At 40.4% G+C, this 23,404-nt stretch overlaps 1 protein-coding gene across 1 annotated transcript in view; it reads left to right on the plus strand.

The window, feature by feature from the left end:
* Positions 1–908: 908 nt before the first annotated feature.
* The window catches only part of agbl1 (AGBL carboxypeptidase 1), a gene marked incomplete at both ends in the record, with an annotated part of 253,412 nt that continues 230,916 nt past the window's right edge, over positions 909–23,404 (plus strand). The window contains one exon of the mRNA XM_080027750.1: positions 909–990. Coding sequence (XP_079883876.1) covers positions 909–990 — 82 coding nt within the window. The remainder of the gene's footprint in view (positions 991–23,404) is intronic.

The following is a 23,404-nucleotide window of genomic DNA, read 5'->3' on the forward strand; positions in this document are numbered from 1 at the left end:
AGAACTGCTGGCTTGGACACTGTTGCAACAACAAAGGTGTAATGAAATAAAAGCATGTTTATGTCATTCATAATGATAATGATGGTAGATGTATGTTATGCATGCGTACATCTATCTGTTCTGTCATATATTCTGACTTTCAGGCTACAGTATTTATGTGGCGCCACAGGCAGAGAGCGAGGTGTTGGCACTGGAGCGTTGGACCTCTGGAATCCTTTCAAAGACAAATACATTCCCTCCTCATAATTCTGTGACCTCTCTACTTTCCTCTCTCTCCATCCCAGAACAAAAACACGTGCGTGAGTGTGTGCACACACACACACACACACACACACACACACACACACACACACACACACACACACACACACACACACACACACACACACACACACACACACACACACACACACACACACACACACACACAAGCTCTGGCTTCGGTTTTGGTTTGATGTCTTTGACAGCATGTTGCAAGCCTCTAACTTAAACTGTTGACAAGGGTGATGGTGATTTACATGTACACACAGTGCTCTATTCACCTTATACCACAAACACACTCACACACATAAACAGGGGCTATATGTTCACCCGACCTACCCCCACCCCACCCCTGCACGCACACACTGTTTGACATTTGGGCTTGTACCCAAGGCAAGGGCATTTTTACAGCCCAGCCAGGTGCTTATAAGTGCTGACCACACACTCACTCTCTCTCTACTCCACAAACTCGCCTGGGGTTCCCTCACACTTACTCCCAGTGAGAGGAGAGGCAAAGAAGGCAGGGAGAGGGAATCTGTTCTAACTGCCTTTTTATTCATTTAAAACTAAAGCGACTAGATCAGATAACCAGACCTACAGAGTGGTCTAATCACACAAAACTGCAGGGAAAGGTGTAAACAGTTATAATGTTTGGTTACGGTCGTAGTAATTTTACCTGGAATGGAACTCTGAGAGAGCTGGAGGGCAGCTACCCAGCCTACTGCACAGGTAGGCACTGAGTGACTGTGTATACAGTATGTGTCTGTGGTGCTTGTCATATACGTGGTTTTATATGTAGAGAGATGATGTACGGCCCCCTGGTGCTTCTGTGTGTGAATGCATTTTAACCACTCAGTGTAGTATACCGTTGCTCAACTGTTTGTAAGACTGATAAAACATCTTTATAAATGTCATGCCACCCTGGGATGATGAAGTATAAAAGCATGTGACCTTGTTTGCCGTTCATAACTCTCAATACGTCCATGTTTTAAGGTTAAAGTATAGTTTAACACTGGGAGCGGAATGCTAATTAACGCATCAATGGCGTTTCCATTAAAAAATTAGCATTGAGCCAGCAGACTTTTTTTTCTTTTAGCTAGAGGACTAAACCCTTGTTATATGGAACATAACATTGTAGCAGTTATGCTAGCTAGGAAGGAAATTAATTGGGCTTTATGAGAGAGGGTATTGTGCGTGTTGAATATGCTTTTTGTATTGACGTAGGCTATGGGTTTCTTGTTTGAGATGTTTAACTCATCTGACTGAGCAGCGGCTATTCACGTCACTAGAGGGTCAAGGGTCACTGAACGATGACTCTACTTTGTCAGCCAGCTTGGAGGCGGAGCGTGCGCACCCTCACTCCAGAGCAGGTCCATCCTCGGGCGTGGTTCGGCGCAGTAAAAGTGGTAATGGAAAACAAAATCAGCACGGCACGGCTTGGCCAAAAGTGTCATTGATAAAACACCAACGGTATGGGGACCTGTGTGAGGTTGCCGTGAGTCACTGTGTGCTTCTTCTACACACCTAGGTCAAGAAGTTACAAACCTTTAAACTTGACCATGGTAATTCAGAAGTCATCTTCATCATAACAATCGTCATCTTAATTGAAATAAGAAGCCTAACTCACACTCACACACTTGCTGTGAGTGACAAAGTGCAAACAATTACAAACAGTTATGGAAAGCAGCTCTTGGCTGTTTTGTCATAGAACGGCTGCCTTCACACACCAGGGGCCGTATTCACAAAACATTTTATGGCTAAGAGTAGGTCCTAACGTGCTGATTTAGGAGTAACTCTCAAAAATAAGGGCCGTTTCACTCCTAATTTTAGGACTCCTAACTTTTTAAGATAAGTGTAATTCACAAAGCATTTTAGCGCTAAAACTAGCTCCTAAATCTATGAAAAGCTAGGAGTCCTCGAGAGGACTCCTAAGTCACTAAGAGTAAATCACAGACACTCATTTGATGGCATTTTGGAGAGATTTAATGCTAGTGAGCTTTACAAAAGGTACCTTAATAGCTGTAAGGGTTTAATGATCTTAGTAAAGCTATGTTTAGAAAGTATAGACACATTTATATTTATTATATTTATATAAAAAATTATGTATTAAGTTCCTTTTCCTGCAGTTGCTTTGGGTTTACGATGCACTGAAAGTTACTGTTGGTGTCACGTTTGGGTTTAATTTACTACTAGAGTAGGCCTATTTGTGGCGCTTCGCAGCATCTCCTCCGTTCCACAGATCCGCTACTGTATAGTTGCGCGTCTCGCCTTTTTCCTTCCGCATGTACTTTACGATTTCGCCGGCTGTTGTTTCTGAATTGTGAATTTCCTGGTTTGTCGCTGTCTGACTATTGCTGCATAGTCCGCCGTTGAGAAAAATACAGTGAGAGTGCATGGCTTGCAGCTATTCAACAAGGATATTTTTTGCGATTCAAATCATTGTAAAATTTAAAATGAATAGGCCTATGTGGCGCTATTGTAGGTTAATTGGTGTAATTGTAAACGAATGTGTGGGAAACCCTGCAGTATCTTGGTTTCATGTTAAATCAGTGTCACTTGTCATTAATTGTAGGCTATATAAAAACTATTTACTTTAATACAGCGACACAATATGGATATCTCCCACAGTGTTTCTATCATAAATTCACTCTTAGGGACTCATTCCCTCTCAGCCAATCACTGTGGGCATAGAAGGTATGAACATGACGTCATCCATAGCAACAGGGTCAACAACACCCTCTATTCTTAGCTTAGGAGTCCCTCCCATTCCTTAGTAAAAGTTGGTCTTAGCAGCTTTGTGAATAGGTTTTAAGAAATTACTCCTTACTAAGAACTTTTAGTGCTCCTTAGGAGTACTCTTAGCGCTAAGATAAAATGTTTTGTGAATACGGCCCCAGGTCCATAGCTGTGGTGAGTTTAGCAGCAGCCAGATCTTTTGTTTTGGCATGCATATATACTACAGTGTCGTCTGCATACATTTGTATTTTGATATCAGAGCCCTGTTTCAGGTTAGCCTGGTCCAACCAGAACATCATAATTAATTTCATTTGTACAGAAGGTCTGGAAGTGCTGTAATTGGCAAACGTTCACTCACTTGGAGGCGGGTGTCTGTCGAAGTTTAAAACTATTGGATCTGCCCAGTGCCACTCTGCGTAAAAGCCATCGTCAATGGATCGCTGATAACATGATTCACCATGGAAACAGAAGAAACAAATGCTTGATCCTCCCACTTCTCCACTTCTTAAAAAATTTTTTTTTAAAAAACTTCTCCGCTCCTCCCACTAGAGTAAGAAATATTAACGAATGAGTTTATGGTATGGAGAAGAATTGACGGGGATATTATCTCATAACTCTGATCTAATCACCTCGGCCATTCAGAAAAACAACGGGGGGAACATTTTGTCAATAGAATCATTACGCTTCTGTATGAGAAGCAAGTCTATTTTAAGAATTAAGTTACGCATATCAGCAGCAGCAAGTGTATGGCGCCGCAAAGCATTGCTGAAAGTGTTTTATATTCGCTGTATTATGTAGTCAAGCTATAATAGCCTAATGTGCAGTAAACAGACTGTCGCTTAGGAGTCAGACACATTAGATGACAGTTTCCATTGTAGAGCCTGATTGATGTATTACCAGATTCCTTGTCCTCTAGTGATCACAGTTTAAATTATTATATTATTTCTATATTCATATACGGCTATTACCGAGGCTCTTCTGTGACTTTGGGATGACACAAGTGAACAGTAACGATCGCGTGCAGCCCCAGCATTACATTTCAACCTGACATAAATATGTTCAGTGGCACAGACGTTAAAAAATCCCTATTAATAAAAAGAAGAATGATATAGGCCTACATACAATACAAATAGGTTTATTAATCTGAATGTAGAACATGTTCACGATGTGTAAGGTGGCCGCCATATGAACAAACGAGGGCTGAGAACAAGGCTACTGATCAGATAAATGATCGATCAAACGTAAAATCAGTACATGATAAAAGACATCCCGATGGAGATTTCTATGGATTGATTTTGCTTTAAACTGTACAGGGATGCGTTGTAACAGTGCCTCTTTCTTCAGTCGGAGCTGCAGCGTAACAAACTCAAGGTAGGTCTAACCACCTCCCGAGCAGGTTAGACCCACGGCGTATGTTGCCGCAGTAACTGACTCTCGGTTGCGCTGAACCTGCTACCTGAAACGGAAAACCGAGAGTTTTCACAAACTCAGAGCGAACAAACTCTGGGTTGCCTCAAAACCAGCTACCTGAAACAGGGCAAACCAACGGCAGATCATTAATATACAGACTAACAAAAGCGGGCCAGGTATCGATCCTTGTGGTACCCCAATGCATAAATTAAGAGCTGGTGAACGTTGATTGTTCACAAAAACATGTTGACTTCTACCAGTTAAATATGACTCAATCCATTTCAGTGTTAAAGGTGAGAAGTTAAAAGCAGACAGTTTGGCAATAAGGACCTGATGGTTGACTGTGTCGAAAGCTTTACGAAGGTCTAAAAACACAGCCCCAACAACACCTCCCTTGTCGACTATTGCTCGGACCTCCTCTAAGAAAAAACAGTTAGCTGTTTCCGCAGAGTGGTGGGCCCTGAAGCCAAACTGCATGGGATGAAGAGTAAATGGACCATTATTTAAAAAAGAAACAAGCTGCTCTGATACACATTTCTCAGCAACCTTGGAAATAATAGGTAAAATACTGATTGGTCGGTAGTTACATATGTTCTGAGGGTCGTCTGACTTGAATATAGGAGTAACAATTGCGGTCTTCCAGGTTGTTGGGAATATCCCCTGTCGTACTGACTGGTTGATAGTTTGTGTGATGGGGTAGGCTAGGTGTTCTTGCAGAGATTTAAGCATTTTAGAGTCCATACCATACATATCCTTCGCTGTTGAGATCTTAAGAGAATTAATTATTGCTTGAGTTTTAAGTTCAGAAATAGGTTGAATGCTGAAAGACGGCTTGCTGTCATCTACTTCTAGAATTTTTGCAGTTGTTGAAGGAAAATTCTGTGCAATTTCAGCCACAGAATTAATAAAATATTCATTAAAAGCTACAGCTAGTTGTGCTTGATCTTGCATTAATTTACCATTCAGATTCAGTTCTAACTGCTTCCTAGGCCTGTGACTAATTCCCATTCCATTCTTAATCTGTTCCCAGATCACCTTTGTGTTACCCTTTGCCTCATTGATAATTGTTATGAAAAAATTTGCTTTGGCCTTTCTGATGACTTTGATTACTTTATTACGTAGTGAAGTGAACCTATGTCTGTCAATATTTCATTTGGTCTTCAATGATCTTTTCAATGCAGAGTCTCTTTCCTTCATCAGAGTGAATATTTCAGTATTGAGCCAGGGAAGTGCTCATAACATACACAATAACATAACAATAACATTTTGCTATCTGCTTCTGTATTGCTTCCAGTAAGTAAATGTTTCCAATCAGTCTGCTGCACTGCTTTTTGGAAATTAACCATTTAATTTTTTGGAATCCTGAGTTGCTCTATAGGTTTATTAGAATGATGAAAACGTTTCTTTGTTAGTTTTCTGGACATTAATGTCAGATTATGGTCGGACAGTCCAGTAATAAAATTAAATGTCTTAAAAACTCTTTCAGGCTTGTTACTAAATATTAAGTCTATTTGTGTCTGGGAAGATGCAGTTATTCTAGTTGGAACTTCCAACAATTGTGTAAAATCCAGACTATCTGTAATCTGTTTAAGGGGTTTCCTATTAATTTTATCTAACCAGTTACAATTTAGATCGCCAAGTAGTATTACCTCGGTTTTAAAATCACATGCTTTAAGTAGCTTTTTAAATGTGATATAAAAATTATTATTAGAGGAAGGTGAACGATACACAACAATGAGCACAAAAGACATTTCAGATGAAAGCACTATATTCAGTCCAATACACTCCAACTCATGGTCAAAAGGCCAGCATATTTGATGACAGTTGATGTGGTCTTTGATATAAATCATGACCCCACCCCCTCTTCCCTTCGATCTGTCTCGTCTAAAGATATTATAGCCTGGGACATGCAATGCAGCAGAAGGAGAGTTGTTTTGCAACCACAATTCAGACAGGCCTAAAAAATCCAATTTAGAATTACTAAGAAGATGATGCATTTGTTCAGCCTTCAGTGTGAGACTACGGATGTTAATATGCCCTCCAAAGATACCGCTGGGTTTATGTTGTGAATCCCAGATCATTCAAGAGTGAGTGACAGTTTTGAAAAAGTTAATTTTGTGATGCTTTTTCTTCATGTCCTCGCTGCTGGCACCTCAGGAAGTCGGGCCTGGGCATGGGTGCACATCACCCAACAAGTATAGTGTAATGATGATGAGACTGTCACTTTGGCGTTTGCCCCGGACTGCATAACTTTGCTTGTGTTGATCCCGGACGGTGGCGGTGTTTACAAACGCTTACATTAGAATATGCTTTCCATATCCAAAATGCTTTACAACTGTTGTTTTGTGGTGCACTGCTATGTTACGGGAGAGTAGCTTTCTGTTTAAAAGTTGTCCCGAATCTACAAAGTTTAAAATAACACCAAAAATTAAAAGCGCAAAGAGAGCAACTGACACCCCTGTGCTGCTGGCTGTCGCCATGTCCTTAGCAGGTCACTGCTGCTGGAGCCTGGGCCTTGTGTACGGTGGCTGCTAGCTGCTGCTGGAGCCAGGTGGATGGTGGCTGCTAGCTGCTGCTGGAGCCTGGAGAAACTGTCTCTGTACGTTAGTCCGACAATATAGCCTATATTATATGTCCATGCATTTATTTTTAGTAGACTTGACTACTGTAATAGTGTCTTTGCAGGCCTTCCTAAAAAATCAATCAGACAGCTTCAGCTAATTCAGAACGCTGCTGCTCGAGTCCTCACTAGGACCAAAAAAGTAGATCACATTACCCCAGTTCTTAGGTCTTTACACTGGCTTCCTGTCACTCAAAGAATTGATTTTAAAATATTGATGATTGTCTACAAAGCCTTAAATGGTTTAGGGCCAAAATACATTACTGATCTGCTGATACGTTATGAGCCGCCCAGAACCCTTAGGTCGTCTGGGACAGGTCTTTTAAAAGTCCCCAGAGCTAGGACTAAACAGGGAGAGGCGGCATTCAGCGTTTATGCGCCCAATGTCTGGAACGGACTGCCAGAGAGTCTGAGGTCCGCTGAGACTCTCAGCTCTTTTAAATCGGGTCTCAAAACGTTCTTGTTTCCCTTTTAACCTGTAATTTTTTTTTTTTTTTTTTGGTAAAATGTTTTAATTCTTTTATTTAAATGATGTATTTTTATCCATGTTTTAAATTTGTTCCTTTTTTGTATTTGTATTCTTTATTTGATTTTAACCCTGTGAAGCACCTTGAGTGGCCCTGTGCCTGAAATAAGTGGCCCTGTGCTTTATAAATAAAATTGCCTTGCTTTGCCTTGCCTATATGAAGGACACTGTATATGTCAGTGCTGAACCATGCATATTTTAACGTGCCTGTAACCCCGCAAAATAATGTTGTTGGCTAGTGTTATGCTTAAATTTGGCTTTGGAAGTCTTATCCAATTACTAGCTAGTGTTGGCAGTATGCTAGTTAGCAAAGGGTGCTAATGTTTAACCCATGACTGAGACTTTTTGTCTTGCGGTTTTGGTAATGATATTGTTAAAGTAGCTAAACTATGATTCGATCAGTCAGCTAAAGGGACTTTTTATTTTATTTTAAATACATGATATAGTGTGTTTAGATTTTCAATATAATTGATGGATGCATCTTGTTTAGCTATTGGCTAAAGTAGGCTTTAATTGACAGGAGCCAGTATTAAAGATGGAGTCAGCGTTTCCGGAGATCATTTGTTGTTAAATTACTTTTGTAAACTGGCAAATTACTTTTTAAAACTGGCATGTCAAAAAAAGGTATGTAAAGAGAGGGGGCTAGCAACATGCCCGTTAACAGAGCTTGGGCTGTGTATTCACACTGGATTGTCTTTCTGCGTGCACATAGTATGCACAGGTAGCTGATTGTGAGGAAATATTCACAGATTTTTGTGAAAAAGGGATTTTGACAAGAAGCATTCTCCAGATTTGCTGGCTCCACATCATTACATAACAATTATACAACTATACAGAGAATAGAATCAGACTAAAAGGAATAAAATTAACCTGAATTTTTTTTAATGGGGGAGTATTACATTCAACAAACAATTTATATTCAGTTCTGCAAATATGTATAAAAAAGAAAAGTGGATTAACTGCTTTTGCCTTAGTAATAAAACAGCCTAAATGTCCTTGTGCTGTTGTGTTGGGCCAGTGCAGCCCAGTATTAATAGTGTTAAGGTGTTATGTAAACATTGCTATTACACATGTACAGAACCACTGCTCCTGTTGCAACAATTTCAAATAGTCTAGCAATGGATTGTTTCCTTGTTCCACTTTCATCAGCTCTGTATTGTATTTCAGATGGCTACATATGTGTAGCATGGTTCAAACAGGATCTATTGTGTCAACATCATTCCCTGAGTGATGCACATATCAACACTATATGCTTCTGTTCACAAAGCAACACTTTCTCCCTCTGCAACATGTGTACATGTTGGGAGAGGGTTGGTTGGTGTCATTGCTTAAATGCTGTAACTAGCTAAATAAACTACAACAGGTCTCCTAAGTTTTCACCACCATACATTCTTACAGCCCCTTCCACTGCATGAATGTTACGACCAGCTTTCTAAGGGTAAGGGAAGTAACATGAAACCAGTTTTGATTGGTAAAAGAAAGTTCTTTATTAAAATGAATGTTGTAATTGTTTAACAAAACAGCTGCTGTTTAAATCAATAAAAAAATATGACCAAAAGAGAATTCTAAAAAATAGTTACAACTATAGTTTCAACCTAGTGAAATTAACAGAGGAATAACTACCACATGTAAACAGAATCAATAATAGCTTTACTAAACCCTAGCACTGTTCTCAAATGGCTTCTAGTGCCTAAGAAGAATACGTCTCTCGGACTTCACTGCGGAGAATAACATAAGACGTATTCCTATACCTTCTAGCTTATTTGCCTGGAGCAGCCCATAAAACGTCCATAGAGCCCTCTCTATGGACGTTTTATAAAATGCTTCTTTCTTCACTCTTTAATCCCGTGCAGCTCCGCTATCATCTCACCTCTTTTGCACCGGGTCAAAGGGCAATATAGAAGTGCAATTAATCTGCGTTAATTTTTTTAATCGCGTTAATTTTTCTGTGATTAATTAATCGAAATTAACGCGTTAATTTGACAGCCCTACTTTTTACCTGCTCCCCTTGACTATCAGTGTTTGATCTAAGCTTACCTAGATGAGCGACCTTTGCCCATTTCTACAGCAAAAATGCCTGCACACTTTATGTCGCCTTTCCTTGAGCCAGAGAGTGAGGCAAAAAGCAAAAAAAAAATAAAATAAAATTAACCATTCCTTTAAATAGGCCGCCACATTGTGAGATTGTGTATGGTTGGTGGTATAGAGGGGTATGGCACATCACGTGTACGTGTAGCATCATGACACCAGTTGACTGCCTGAACTAGCTCGCAGGCTTCACTCCATTTGTGAGACCAAGGCTGTTGTAGCTCTGATATGTGGGGCAACCGTTGTCACCTGATGGTATGGGGGTTTAGTGGCCAGCCTTCTATGTTATGGAAGAAGGTGTTTATGTTCACTCTTACTGATGGAGGAGATCATGATCATAGCAACAGTAAAAGGGGGAATGTTTGTTACAGCGCTTTCTGCTCTTAAAAGAACTCTCCAGCCGCACTGAAATGTAAAGTGGTTTAACCCTAACCTCAGCCGTTACTACCGTGACACTGGGCAGATATATATGTGCATTCTTCACACACTATGTTGCTAGGGCAACAACGCGAAGAGAGACATTGAAGGAAGAAGGGAGTTTGAGGGCAAGTATTGTGAGAGTGTGTGTGTTAGTGTGACACAGGTGGACATCGTAACTCAGCCAATCAGTTCCGTTTTGCACGAACACATTGACGTGCTGGCTTCACTGACTCCCTAGAAGAGCCTGAGCACTCTTTGTATTAATAGGACACTAAAGGCTTCAATCACTGAAGCTTGTTGAAGGTCAGTCCTAATGGCCAATAATTAAATGTGATATTCAAATAAATAACTCAGCATAGTTTCCAAATGTACATCAATCCACCTGTATGAACACAATGTATGTTTTGTGAGGTGTCCTTGGGTGTCTAGAAAGGCGCCAACAAATAACATTATTAGGGGGCCAAGCCCGAGTAGGGCTGGGACCGCGTTTTGCAGAGCAACGCGGTTCCAAAGCCCTGCGGGGCAGGGAACCCTATTGTTCTTGTAGGGATTATTCTTCTTCTTCTTATTCCTTACGTAAAAGTGGTGCTGCAGCCCAAACCGTAAAGGGTTGGGACATGCCACTTGCATGGCTTATCCAGGTCCGTGCCTGGTACGCAGACGAAAAAATTCAGACATCCCGGCCACTAGGTGGCGCTACAACAAAGGAAAAGGCGTTTTGGGCTATAACTTCCGCACTGAAAGTCCGACAGTCAAAAACTTTATATCCACAGATGCCCACAAGTCAGTTGCATCTTTTGAGATAGGCCACGCCCATTTGCGATAGGATAGATTTTTTGCTACGTCGCAAAAACTGTGTCGGTCACCAAAACATACTCCTCCTAGAGTGTTTGCCCGATTTGGACGAAACCAAAAGCATTATGCTCTACCGACTCCCACGAGCAAAAGTTGGTCAAATAATTTTTCTACGACCATCGGAAGACCAAACGATAGCGCTTTAAAGATTTGCGAAAATCCGTTAAAAAAAAAAAAAAGAGGGATTTTCTTGAAACTCAAGGGAGACTATCATGGGGCATATCTGAGCCTATGGCCAAAATATGGGCAAGAAATTCCTTCGTGGGCCGGACTTATTAAAAAAAAGAGTTTTTCAATTTCTTTGCCTGTTTTCGCCATTTCCTAAGTCTTTCGGCGGGAAAATGGGAAAATTCAAAAAAGTGTCTTTACAATGGAGAGGATGACAATTTGATTTTGCTATAACTCCCCAACCGAACATCGCACATTCAAAAACTTCACATCCACTTGTTTGGTACATTGAGCTGCATCTTTCTATCTAACGTAGTTTTGCGAATGTCATCCATAGGGGGCGCCAAAACCACAAAAAGCAAAGGAAACGCGTTTGGGGCTATAACTCCCACACCGAACATCCCACAGTCAAACACTTAATATCCACAGATGCCCACAAGTCAGCTGCATCTTTCTACATAACACAGTTTTGCGAATGTCATCCATAGGGGGCACCAAAACCGCAAAAAGCAAAGAAAACGCATTTGGGGCTATAACTCCCACACAGAACATCCCACAGTCAAAAACTTTACATCCCCGGATTCCGTGAAGCGAGGGGCCGGCGCCGCGGATGACGACGCCCGATCCCGAGTCGCGTGGGAGGCTTGGCCCCCGTTCACAACTGCTTGCAGTTCTAGTTATTATTATTATTATTATAAGTCAGTAGATTCTGCTCTGCCCTATCACCCTTTTTATAATAATGACACAATATATAGGAGATTCTACATCAATAATTCATGCAGTTGGGATATAACTATAATATCACATTGGTCAGAGAAGTGGTAACAAAGATGATTTTGTATTTTAAACTCGAATGAATACAACACAAGATTAGTGAAGATTTAAGTCAAAGACGATGGAATAGTTTCTTCTGTTATCAAGGCACAGGGCTTTACTACATGATAGTATTAGAGCCACGGGAGAGAATAAAAATGAGGAGGAGGTATTTTTTCTCAAGAATAAAGATAATACAAAATCGAGATTAAACTCAACAAGTTAAGATTGCGGTAGTCTCGCAAAGCCAGACCAAACTACAGCAAATAGTATGGTCTGGAATCACGCCATTTAGAGCTGTCTATCTGGGGGGAAACTGGGCTGGCCTGTTTTTATTTCTTTAAACCAATCACAATCATCTAGGGCAGGGCTGAGCCCGGGAAGCAGCAGCGGCGTCCGTACCAAATAGGGTAACACTTTAGTTTGATAGTCCACTGTTGACACTCAACAAGCCATCAGTAGATACGCAGTTGCATGTCAACAGTGAATGAGTTGACATTCAACAGAACTATCTCAACAGATAAGTAACATGTATTCAACTAACTGTAAGGTAACTATAAGTCGCACTATTAGTAGATGGTTAGTTGATCTTCGACAGAGCTTGTTCAACAGATAAGAAATTAGGATTCAACTAACTGTCTGTTAACTATAAGTTGCACTATTAGTAGCTGTTTAGTTGATATTCAACAGTGAGTTAGTTGATACAGTCTGTCACAAATTATTATGCAAATTGGAATTAAGTGTCATAAACATTTCATTTTTTGTATTTAATTTAAACTCATGGATGGTATTGTGTCTCAGGGTGCTTTGGATCATTGAAATCAATCTCAGACACCTGTGATAATCAGTTTGCTAAGTAAGCCCAATCAAAGGAAATCTACTTAAGAAGGACGTTCCACATGATTAAGCAGGCCACAGGTTTCAAGCAATATGGGAAAGAAAAAGGATCTCTCTGCTGCCTAAAAGCGTCAAATAGTGCAATACCTTGGACAAGGTATGAAAACATTAGATATTTCACGAAAACTTAAGTGTGATCATCGTACTGTGGAGAGAGATTTGTGGCTGATTCAGAGCACAGACGGGTTTGTTCGGATAAAGGTAATATGAGGAAGGTTTCTGCCAGACAAATTCATCGGAATAAGAGAGCAGCTGCTAAGATGCCATCACAAAGCAGCAGACAGGTATTTGAAGCTGCTGGTCCCTCTGGAGTCCCGCAAACCTCAAGGTGTAGGATCCAGAAGTTTGCAGTTGTGCATAAACTAGGGCTGTCAAATTAACGCGTTAATTTCGATTAATTAATCACAGAAAAATTCACGCGATTAAAACAATTAACGCAGATTAATCGCACTTCTATAATGCCCTTTGACCCGGTGCAAAAGTGGTGCGCAGCTGCACCGAGCTGAACCTGTAGCTTGCATACACGGCCCGCATGGGTGAAAGGGAGAAAAGTAAAGAGAGAAGCTGGGGGAAAGGGCGGGGCCGAGGGCTCTATGGACGGTTTATGGGATGCTTCGGGCAAATCAAGCATGAAGGTAGGAAGACATCTTACTTTATTCTCCGCAGTGTCTGTGCATTATTGATTTAGTGGGTGCAACAATGTAGGTTCAAAAGTATCTCTCAATCTTCCTCCGTGTGTACAATTTTGTTTGCTAGCTGTCTCGTCTCCCGCGTAAACGGACACCCGCCCCGTGTGTGTGTGTGTGTGTGTGTCAATATTTTTGCCAATGAGTACGACGATGGGGAATGAATCGGCATAGGCATTTGTGGCAGTGCAGCGCTGTCTGTTGTGGAGACATAAGTTACGAGAGACGGAGAGCCAGAGAGAGAGAGAAACAAACTGTAGCAGGCTTTACAGCTGTTTATAAACAGGTATAAAAGTGTCATAAAAGTATGCGATTAATTTAGATTAATTAATCACAGAGCCTGTAATTAATTAGATTAATTTTTGTAATCGCTTGACAGCCCTAGCATAAACCTATTATTCGGCCACCCCTAAACAATGATCACAAGCTGAAACAGTTGCAGTGGGCTCAGGAATACATGAAGACTCATCTTCAAACAGTCTTGTTTACTGATGAGTGCCGTGCAACCCTGGATGGTCGGATGGATGTAGTAGTGGATGGTTGGTGAATGGCCACAATGTCCCAACAAGGCTGCGACGGCAAGACAGGAGGTGGCGGAGTCATGTTTTGGGCCGGAATCATGGGGAGAGAGCTGGTTGGCACCTTCAGGGTCCCTGACGGTGTGAAAATGACCTCGGCAAAGTATGTTGAGTTTCTGACTCACCACTTTCTTCCGTGGTACAAAAAGAAGGACAGTGCCTTCCTTAATAAAATCATCTTCATGCATGACAATGTACCATCTCATGCTGCAAAGAATACCTCTGTGTCACTGGCTGCTTTGGGCATAAAAGGAGAGAAACTCATGGTGTGGCCCCCATCTTCCCCTGACCTCAACCCTATTGAGAACCTTTGGAGCATCCTCAGGCAAAACATCTATGAGGTTGGGAGGCAGTTCACATCAAAACAGCAGCTATGGCTGGCTGAGGGAAATGGTGGGCATTCTACATGTGGAAAGGCTACGACATGAGCTGTCAGGTCACCCCTATAAATTCCCCGCTATATGGGGCCCAGTGCTGCGGCACTTAGGGAACCAAAAGGTGTGAGGTTTGCCCCAGTTTTGTTTTTTGTTTTTGTTTTAGCTTTGTTTTGTTTCTTGTGTACTTATAGCTTATTTTCTTAATAAGTTAATAGTAATAATAAGTTCTTAGTTATTTATTTCACTTTTTTTAAACCTTATCTGTTTATGTGAGGGAGGGGAGAGGGGGTTGGGTGTTGTGTATGAATTGTATGTGTTTACTTATTCTGTTTTTTTTTGTCCATATGTAAAAAAACATAAAACCACTAAAATAAAAGTAAAAAAATAAAATAATAATTAGGGTCTTAAATAGGAAATAAAAGAAAACTCTCATTCCATGTAAAACTGAATTCTCTTGTTATTTGAGTACTATTAAAGTTGTGCAGTAGTAGACCAACTTGATTTAATTTGTGAATCAGTTGTTGGAAGAATGAATGAAGAGTTAAATCCTCATAGTCATCTGATCCACTCAAAGACACTCTATCCAGATTGGGAATTTTTTTTCACCCCTCAGTGACCTATTCAGTCTCCTTGAGGGAAAACTAGACTTTAATAAGCTAAAATGGTAATATCTCATATATATACTGATAGCGGAAGCCAACAATGAATGTGTCCAACACAAATGAAATGACATTTTTTACGTTCAATGTTTTATTGACTACATGTTATTTTACAGTTTTGTGTTATTGTGTATTAAACGTTACTCAGAGAACTGCATAGCCTATATTGAAGCTGATGAATAAGATCTCAACCTGGATAATGTACGCCAAATGTTGAGAGGTGTATATTGCTCTTACTGCCTCTCTCTCTCTATCTCTCTGTTTGACTGTCCCCTCTGGCCTGTATGGAAGAGGCTCTCTATCGCCCACCTGTTCTGCTGGGTGTGTGCAGCGTGCCTGATTTATGGGCACATTTTATCGCAGAGGGCCTACCGTGCTTCAAGTTCCAATTGCAGTGTGATTTATACGATCAGGGAATCACTTTTAAAGCAGAAATGGTTCAGGGAAGATTGCCATGGAGCTGTCAAACTGCAAATAAGGAAAACTCTGACGCCCCACTATCAGCCTCTAGAGGCCGCAATGTGCAAGCACAGCTGACAATATCAGAGGGCTGGATTCCTAGAGCTCTTTCCAGGAGGAGGGCTCATAATTGGACATCTGCAGAAATGTGTTGACAAATTAAGGACAAGACACTGCAGGTGAATTAGGTTAAACGTCTAACTTATAAATATCATCATGAAACTTTGCCAGTTGAGTACTTGAGGTAAAGAAAAGATTTTTTGAATTCATTTATTTCAGATATATTTGAAAAAATATGCAAATTTGGCAATATCTAACTAATAATGTGTTCATTTGCATCTCTTTAAAAAACTAAAATCTAGAATTTCCTTCTTTAATCTTTACTCCCTTTTTAAAACACATTAGTGTCCATAAGTTTTTTAAGAACAGATTTTTGAGACAGCATTTTTTAATATTATAAATAAAAGATGATATGTACAGGTCTTAAAAATGCATTGTTGTCATGTTTTTAAGAACAAAATGTATCATAAATCAGCAGTGCCAGCCCAAGCCTTCATGGGGCCCTAAGCTGAATTTTATAAGGGTGCCCTCTCCAATTTTAGCGCTGCCGTATCATTGACTATTGTTAAATGTTGTTCAAAATATATAAAATATTATTATAAAATAGAATATTATGCAGGGTCCTCTGGGTTGGGCTTGGTGCTCTTTATCTTTTACGGGAACTATTTCTCTGTAATATAATGAATGCATTTAAATGCAGTGAGAGGAACGAAGCAGAAGAACTCTTTTGTCCAACTTTCTTTTTTTCCACAGACGAGGCTGAAATAGGCTATAGACTATACACAGTGCATGGGCAACTGAGGGCAGCACCATCTCCAAATGTTTTTAAATAAACTCAATACACACTGTGGACGTGATCAGTTAACCTCGGATTACCTCCCAGATGAACTGATTAAATTATTAGGCTATTAATTATTTAGACCAAAACGTTGTATTCCTTTTTTCGTATAACTTACATTAGCATTATATGATGTTGATATCAAACTCAGCAACCGCTTAGTTCGCTTATGCCTCGGGCCGGCTCTGTAAATCAGGCAATTAAAGACATATGAACCAATCCTTCTGTGATAACCCTCAGACTAGTGAAAAGGATGATTATGGAAGGTTTAGTTTATATACTGTAAGTGCTTTAGATGTTGAAATTTTGGTTAAGACTATTACATTTTTTTTTGATAATGGCCGTTAGAGATGGTTGTATAGGAAAAAATCATCTATCATTCTATCACCAAAGCTGTTTCTATGAACCATAACGTCATCAACTCTGTTTTCGGTTATTGTTTTGATTGGGAGACCCCCAACGGAGGAATACTACATACTGTGCATTTACCAAGCAAGGACATCTTACAGTTTTTGCCAATTGCTTACACACATCTTGCAGACTTTGGCCCACTGTGTCAAAACTTAACACACAGGCCGAATAGGACAAAGCACATGGAGATAAACTTCTAACTTATACGGCAAAATTAAACTCTTGAAACAAAACCCAACAATCACATTTCAAAACTGTTTTTAGCATCAAAACAATACACACATGCACTTTTGAATTACTCTTTCCTAGCAGCAACAACACACATATGTGCTTTATGCAAAACACAGCTGTATTCAGTACTTTGGATGGTTTTTGACTTTATAAGTTTCATACAGATTTTTTGTGAAAGATTGATTCACTACAGTTCATCTAGACACATGAAAATAAAAATAAAAAAGCTTCTGAAAAAAAAGTGTATTTTGCAATGTCATTGTTTTGGCCAACAAAAAAAAACGAATAGGTATTGCAGTTCAACAAGTAGTTCAGTTCGTCAACATAAACTCTGAAATAATTACAGTAAAATAAAATAAAAACAGTGATGTAAGGAATGGGGTGGGTGGAATATGAATCCTTTGGATATGGCCTCCCGTTTGCGTCTGGCCACATCGCCTCATCAACATCACATGCAATGTCATCCTTTGAGAACCAAGAGCGAAAATATTCCTGATATCCAGTCTAAATGTCCTAATTATGGAGCTACTGTGTAGTTGGGCTGGACTCTCTGCCCAGGCTCCTATATTGTTAGGCCATGATCTATAACATGGTCCAATAGTGACCCTGTTGTATGTGTCTCCGTCTGTTATCGTCCTCCTGCCGCTTTCTCTTGTCCTCTTCCCCTGACTCTTACTGTCTCACAAAGGAGCTGAGCTCACCTGAGGTCTATTTGTAGTGCTAAGGCTCACACTGATTGGTATTTAATTAGTTTATTTTTTTTTTAATGTGTGTGAGTCTGTGTGCTTTTCCAATTTTAGTTGTGTTTTGAATTTTAAATAGATGTGTTTTCCCAAGGATTGCAGGAGATTTCCTTTTTGAACAATGTGTAGTGTTTTGCAAGAAGTGTGTTGCAGAATTTCAAACACAGTGCAAAGCCTATTTTGTGTTTGTGGGGTTGGTGCTTGTGTTTAGGGCATGGTCAACAGTCAACAGTTAGAGGTTGTGATCCTTTGGGCATAGCAACCACTATTAGTGTTTAAGCATTAGGCAAAAACTGTAAGTCTTATCTGTATCTTCAAGAATAATCCTTTGTGTTCCATGAAATGTAGGGTGGAAGGCTCCTGTGTATAAATACATAATAATTCATGACAAGACTAAAAAAAATAAGAAACACAAATGCTAAAGAAAAAAAAGTATTTTAAAATTTAAAATATTTTTTTTTCATAATTATATAGAGAAAAGTCTTAAAATACTGTTTGTAGAATGCAAATGCTACACCAGATTAGTGTGACACTTCAAACACATGAATTTGTGCGTAAACTGCAGTGTGTATGTGAATGTGTGTGAGTAACGTGTGTATGGAGAGATACACATCACAGTCACAGCCCGTTCTCTCTAAGCATCAGTGACATAGCTTAACCAGACAGCTGAGGAAGCAAATGGGGTCTTGTGTGTGTGTGTGTGTGTGTGTGTGTGTGTGTGTGTGTGTGTGTGTGTGTGTGTGTGTGTGTGTGTGTGTGTGTGTGTGTGTGTGTGTGTGTGTGTGTGTGTGTGTGTGTGTGTGTGTGTGTGTGTGTGTGTGTGTGTGGGTGTGTGTGTGTGTGGGTGGGTGGGTGTGTGTGTGTGTGTCGAGCCAGGGGAATCCTGTTTGGAACCCAAGTGTGTGTAAAATTTCACCTGTGGATTAGCATTCAATCCCAGTGGGAATGAACAGGCCTATTTTAGTGGTTCAGTTATGTCTGAAAGTAAGTGTGTGTTTGATGCCACAGTGAGATTACCCATTTGTGTGTGTGTGTGTGTGTGTGTGTGTGTGTGTGTGTGTGTGTGTGTGTGTGTGTGTGTGTGTGTGTGTGTGTGTGTGTGTTTGAACCTCAGCATGCTGTAAAGTTCATGTGGGCTGCGAAGCTGGCTATGAGCTCATTGACTGACAGTTAGGATTAAGGAAGTGTATGAATGAGTGTGTCCTTCAGCTTGACCCAGTCTGTCTTTATTACTCTCTCACACAGACACACTGGCATTCCCTTTCATCCTCACCGAATAGCAAAGGAAGAAACAAAAATAGAGATAGCCTATGGGAAGTTGTTGAAAGAATGTCATTATGTCGCCCTTCGGAGGTTGGATTTGGTTAGATTCACATCTGACTCTAGAGACACACATTTGCTAGTTGTTGAGTGGAGTTGTAATACATACCATAGTATTTTCATGTGGTCACACTTCACTCAAACTCCTTCTACTGACTCCTTGTACTGAAACTACAGAGGCAGAGGGGTGGAGACAGTGAGTGAGAGACAAAAATAGAGAGTGAGCCACGGAGAGAGACTTCCTGATGTTAACTCCAGAGTCAGTCCACTCCAGGGTCAAGGGACCACAGCTCTTGGCAGCTAAATTATCTGCCCGCCACAACGTGAGGTACTCCACAATAGGAAAATACAATTAGAGATTTAAGTAGTATATAGACATTGCTTAAAGGTGCTGTAAGCGGAATGGTTCTTTTAGCTAACTTCCTGTCAGTTACTGCAGTTAGCAGTCCCCTCGCTCGTCCCTACAATAATGCACTGCGGTCTTCATGCAGCGAGTTATCTAGCATCATCTCAGATCCATAAGTGTGATAAAACATGATAAAAACCATCAAAACAGACATTGGGAAGGATTTTTACCTGATCCGTCATTGTAGGCGCATAAACATTCACCCATCTGTCACTCTGGCGTGCACCGGAAGTGAGACCATGAGTGAGACGGGTGTCGGTTTGTAGCGTTCTTTCTTGTGATTTGATTTTAATTTCGGGATCCCCCGAAAAGTTTATTTGCCGATTGAGGAAAGGTGGTTAGAATTCTAAAAATGCTTAGGAAAGGTGCCTCGATGCAACCTTTAACCCTCCTTTAGCATAGGTTACTCCTGACGAACCTTTACAAAAGGAAAGGAGATATTTGTATCCCATAATCCTTTACGGCGGCAATATTTAAAACAACAGGTCACCCACAAAGTTTACCGACGCGGTAAATCCAAGCCCCAACCACAGCGAGTTCTACCAACATCCATTCTTAAGCGACAACAATTGCAGTTCACCGAGTGGCCACTAAGGGCAGGTTTCAAAACAGTAATAAAGTAATAGTGTTAAATAGGCCGTTTTCACAGCATTATTAAACCTATTTAACGCCTTCTCTAGATAGGCGGATCTCCCTCCCTCCGACGTCACATCAATGCCCTTTTTCAGTAAGAGTAAATGAGGCGGAGTAAAAAACGCAACACTTTTGTTTTTGCTCCCATTTTTCATGAGATGGACTTAAAGATCTAAAATTCATTCCAGATACACAATATTACCATTTCTCTCATTGTTCACAAATCTGTCTAAATGTGTGATAGTGAGCACTTCTGCTTTGCTGAGATAATCCATCCCACCTCACAGGTGTGCCACATCAAGATGCTGATCTGACATCATGATTAGTGCACAGGTGTGCCTTAGACTGTCCACAATAAAAGGCCACTCTGAAATGTGCATTTTTTTGCTTTATTGGGGGTCTGGGGACTCAGAACCAGTCAGTATCTGGTGTGACCACCATTTGCCTCATGCAGTGCAACACATCTTCTTCGCATAGAGTTTATCAGATAGTCAATTGTGGCCTGTGGAATGTTGGTCCACTCCTCTTCAATGGCTGTGCGAAGTTGCTGGATATTAGTGGGAAGTGGTGCACGCTGTCGTATACGCCGGTCAAGCACATCCCAAACATGCTCAATGGGTGACATGTCCGGTGAGTATGCTGGCCATGCAAGAACTGGGACATTTTCAGCTTCCAAGAATTGTGTACAGATCCTTGCAACATGGGGCCGTGCATTATCTTGCTGAAACGTGAGGTGATGTTCATGGATGTATGGCACAACAATGGGCCTCAGGATCTCATCACGGTATCTCTGTGCATTCAAAATGCCATCAATAAAATGCACCTGTGTTCTTCGTCCATAACAGATGCCTGCCCATACCATAACCCCACCACCACCATGGGCCACTCGATCCACAACATTGACATCAGCAAAGCGCTCACCCACACGACGCCACACACGCTGTCTGCCATCTGCCCTGAACAATGAAACCGAGATTCATCCGTGAAGAGAACACCTCTCCAACGTGCCAGACGCCATCGAATGTGAGCATTTGCCCACTCAAGTCTGTTACGGCGACGAGCTGGAGTCAGGTCAAGACCCCGATGAGGACGACGAGCATGCAGTTGAGCTTCCCTGAGACGGTTTCTGACAGTTTGTGCAGAAATTGTTTGGTTATGCAAACCAATTGTTTCAGCAGCTGTCTCAGTGGCTGGTCTCAGACGATCTTGGAGGTGAACCTGCTGGATGTGGAGGTCCTGGGCTGGTGTGGTTACACGTGGTCTGCGGTTGTGAGGCCGGTTGGATGTACTGCCATATTCTCTGAAACGCCTTTGGAGACGGCTTATGGTGGAGAAATGAACATTCAATGCACAAGCAACAGATCTGGTTGACATTCCTGCTGTCAGCATGCCAATTGCACGCTCCCTCAATGCTTGTGGCATCTGTGGCATTTTGCTGTGAGACAAAACTGCACATTTCATGGTGGCCTGTTATTGTGGACAGTCTAAGGCACACCTGTGCACTAATCATGATGTCAGATCAGCATCTTGATGTGGCACACCTGTGAGGTGGGATGGATTATCTCAGCAAAGCAGAAGTGCTCACTATCACACATTTAGACAGATTTGTGAACAATGTTTGAGAGAAATGGTAATATTGTGTATCTGGAATGAATTTTAGATCTTAAAGTCCATCTCATGAAAAATGGGAGCAAAAACAAAAGTGTTGCGTTTATATTTTTGTTGAGTGTATATATCAATGGCACAATTTACCCCATGTTATTGTCTCTTGTGGCACAACTTAGACCACACCGGGGGCAAGTTGTGCCATAAGACAACTTTTTTTCCAAAAGCTATATTTCTTAAAAAGTTTATTCCATATCCAACGTTTTTTATTGCCAGGGATGCACAACATCCTGAAATATATGTACATATTTGAGTTGGAGACATAACTCTCACTTTAAAATCACTTTGAGTAAAACGTGACACATCTCACCCCACTCTCCCCTACTATCTATGGGTAAAACAGAAGAGAGGAAAATAGAAGATAGGAAGATTTAACTTGACTAAAACAATAATTTTTTTCATTTAACCTTTATTTATACTCGAAAGATCAGTTTTTTCAATGAGGTCGAGTCAAACAAATGCAAAGCAAAAACAACAACACAAACACAATATACAATGCAATACATCAGATATACACTGATAAAGACATTTAAACATTTAGACAGAGATTTAGAATGGCTGTAAAAAAATGAAATGGGTGAAAGTACAATAAAGCTTCAGTTAAAACCTTCAAATTTAAGATAATATGTTTTAATTAGTTAAATGATATGATGGTATTAATTTTAATTTGTTGCTGTAAATTGTTCCGGGAGTCTAAAAAGCTAAAAGCTGTCTTTTTCTAAGCTCAGACCGGGCTTGAGGAACATAAAGCATGAGTATGTCAGTTTAGCGGGTCTGATAAAGCCCGGCCAAAATGCGGTCTGACAGTCTGTTTTATTTGCTTTGAGACACTAAACAAAAAATATATACAAACACTTAAAACAGAAATAAGAACTACTTTAAAATCAAATGCACTTTCCAGTCCTTAAATGAACAATCCAAAGAATAAAACAGTGGCTTTAAAATAAATAATATATGTTATAATGGCTGCTAAAAATCACCAGGAAGAGATCAGCCTAAACACAAAAGGAGGGCAAATGACATTCAAACGTTATGGGCCTGTTAGCTTCAGCATGTAACTAGTGCAAAATTGTAAGTGAATACGGTTCTTAAACAGGCAGATTGCAGATCAGCAAATCATAGAGCTATTAGCACACACAATAATAACAGAAATATACATTAGATCAGTTTGAAGTAAATAAAAGATACATAAAATAAAAGAGACTGTGAAGGCCTACTGCCCTGGCAGTGCGTAGTATGGAGCATGACAGCCAGCTAACATTTAAAAGCCCAATAAAGAATAAAAGACACAAGGCTTGACTTTTCTTGTTTCTTCGTGAATCTTGTATTGGTAGGTTTTTCTTTGTAAAACTGTAACATAGACATGAAAAAATAAATCAATATACACAGACAGTAACAGACCTATACAGACAGTAGACAATACACAGTAAGTAGTATATGGTAAGTATACACACAGCTATGCTATTCCTATTTAAGTATTAAACAACACATGACTGTAAAAACACAGCTTAGCATGTATGACAAAGTATAGTGAGCTAGCAAAC

This window comes from Ammodytes marinus (genome assembly GCF_949987685.1).
Source record: "Ammodytes marinus genome assembly, chromosome: 5".
Classification (NCBI taxonomy): Eukaryota; Metazoa; Chordata; class Actinopteri; order Uranoscopiformes; family Ammodytidae; genus Ammodytes; species Ammodytes marinus.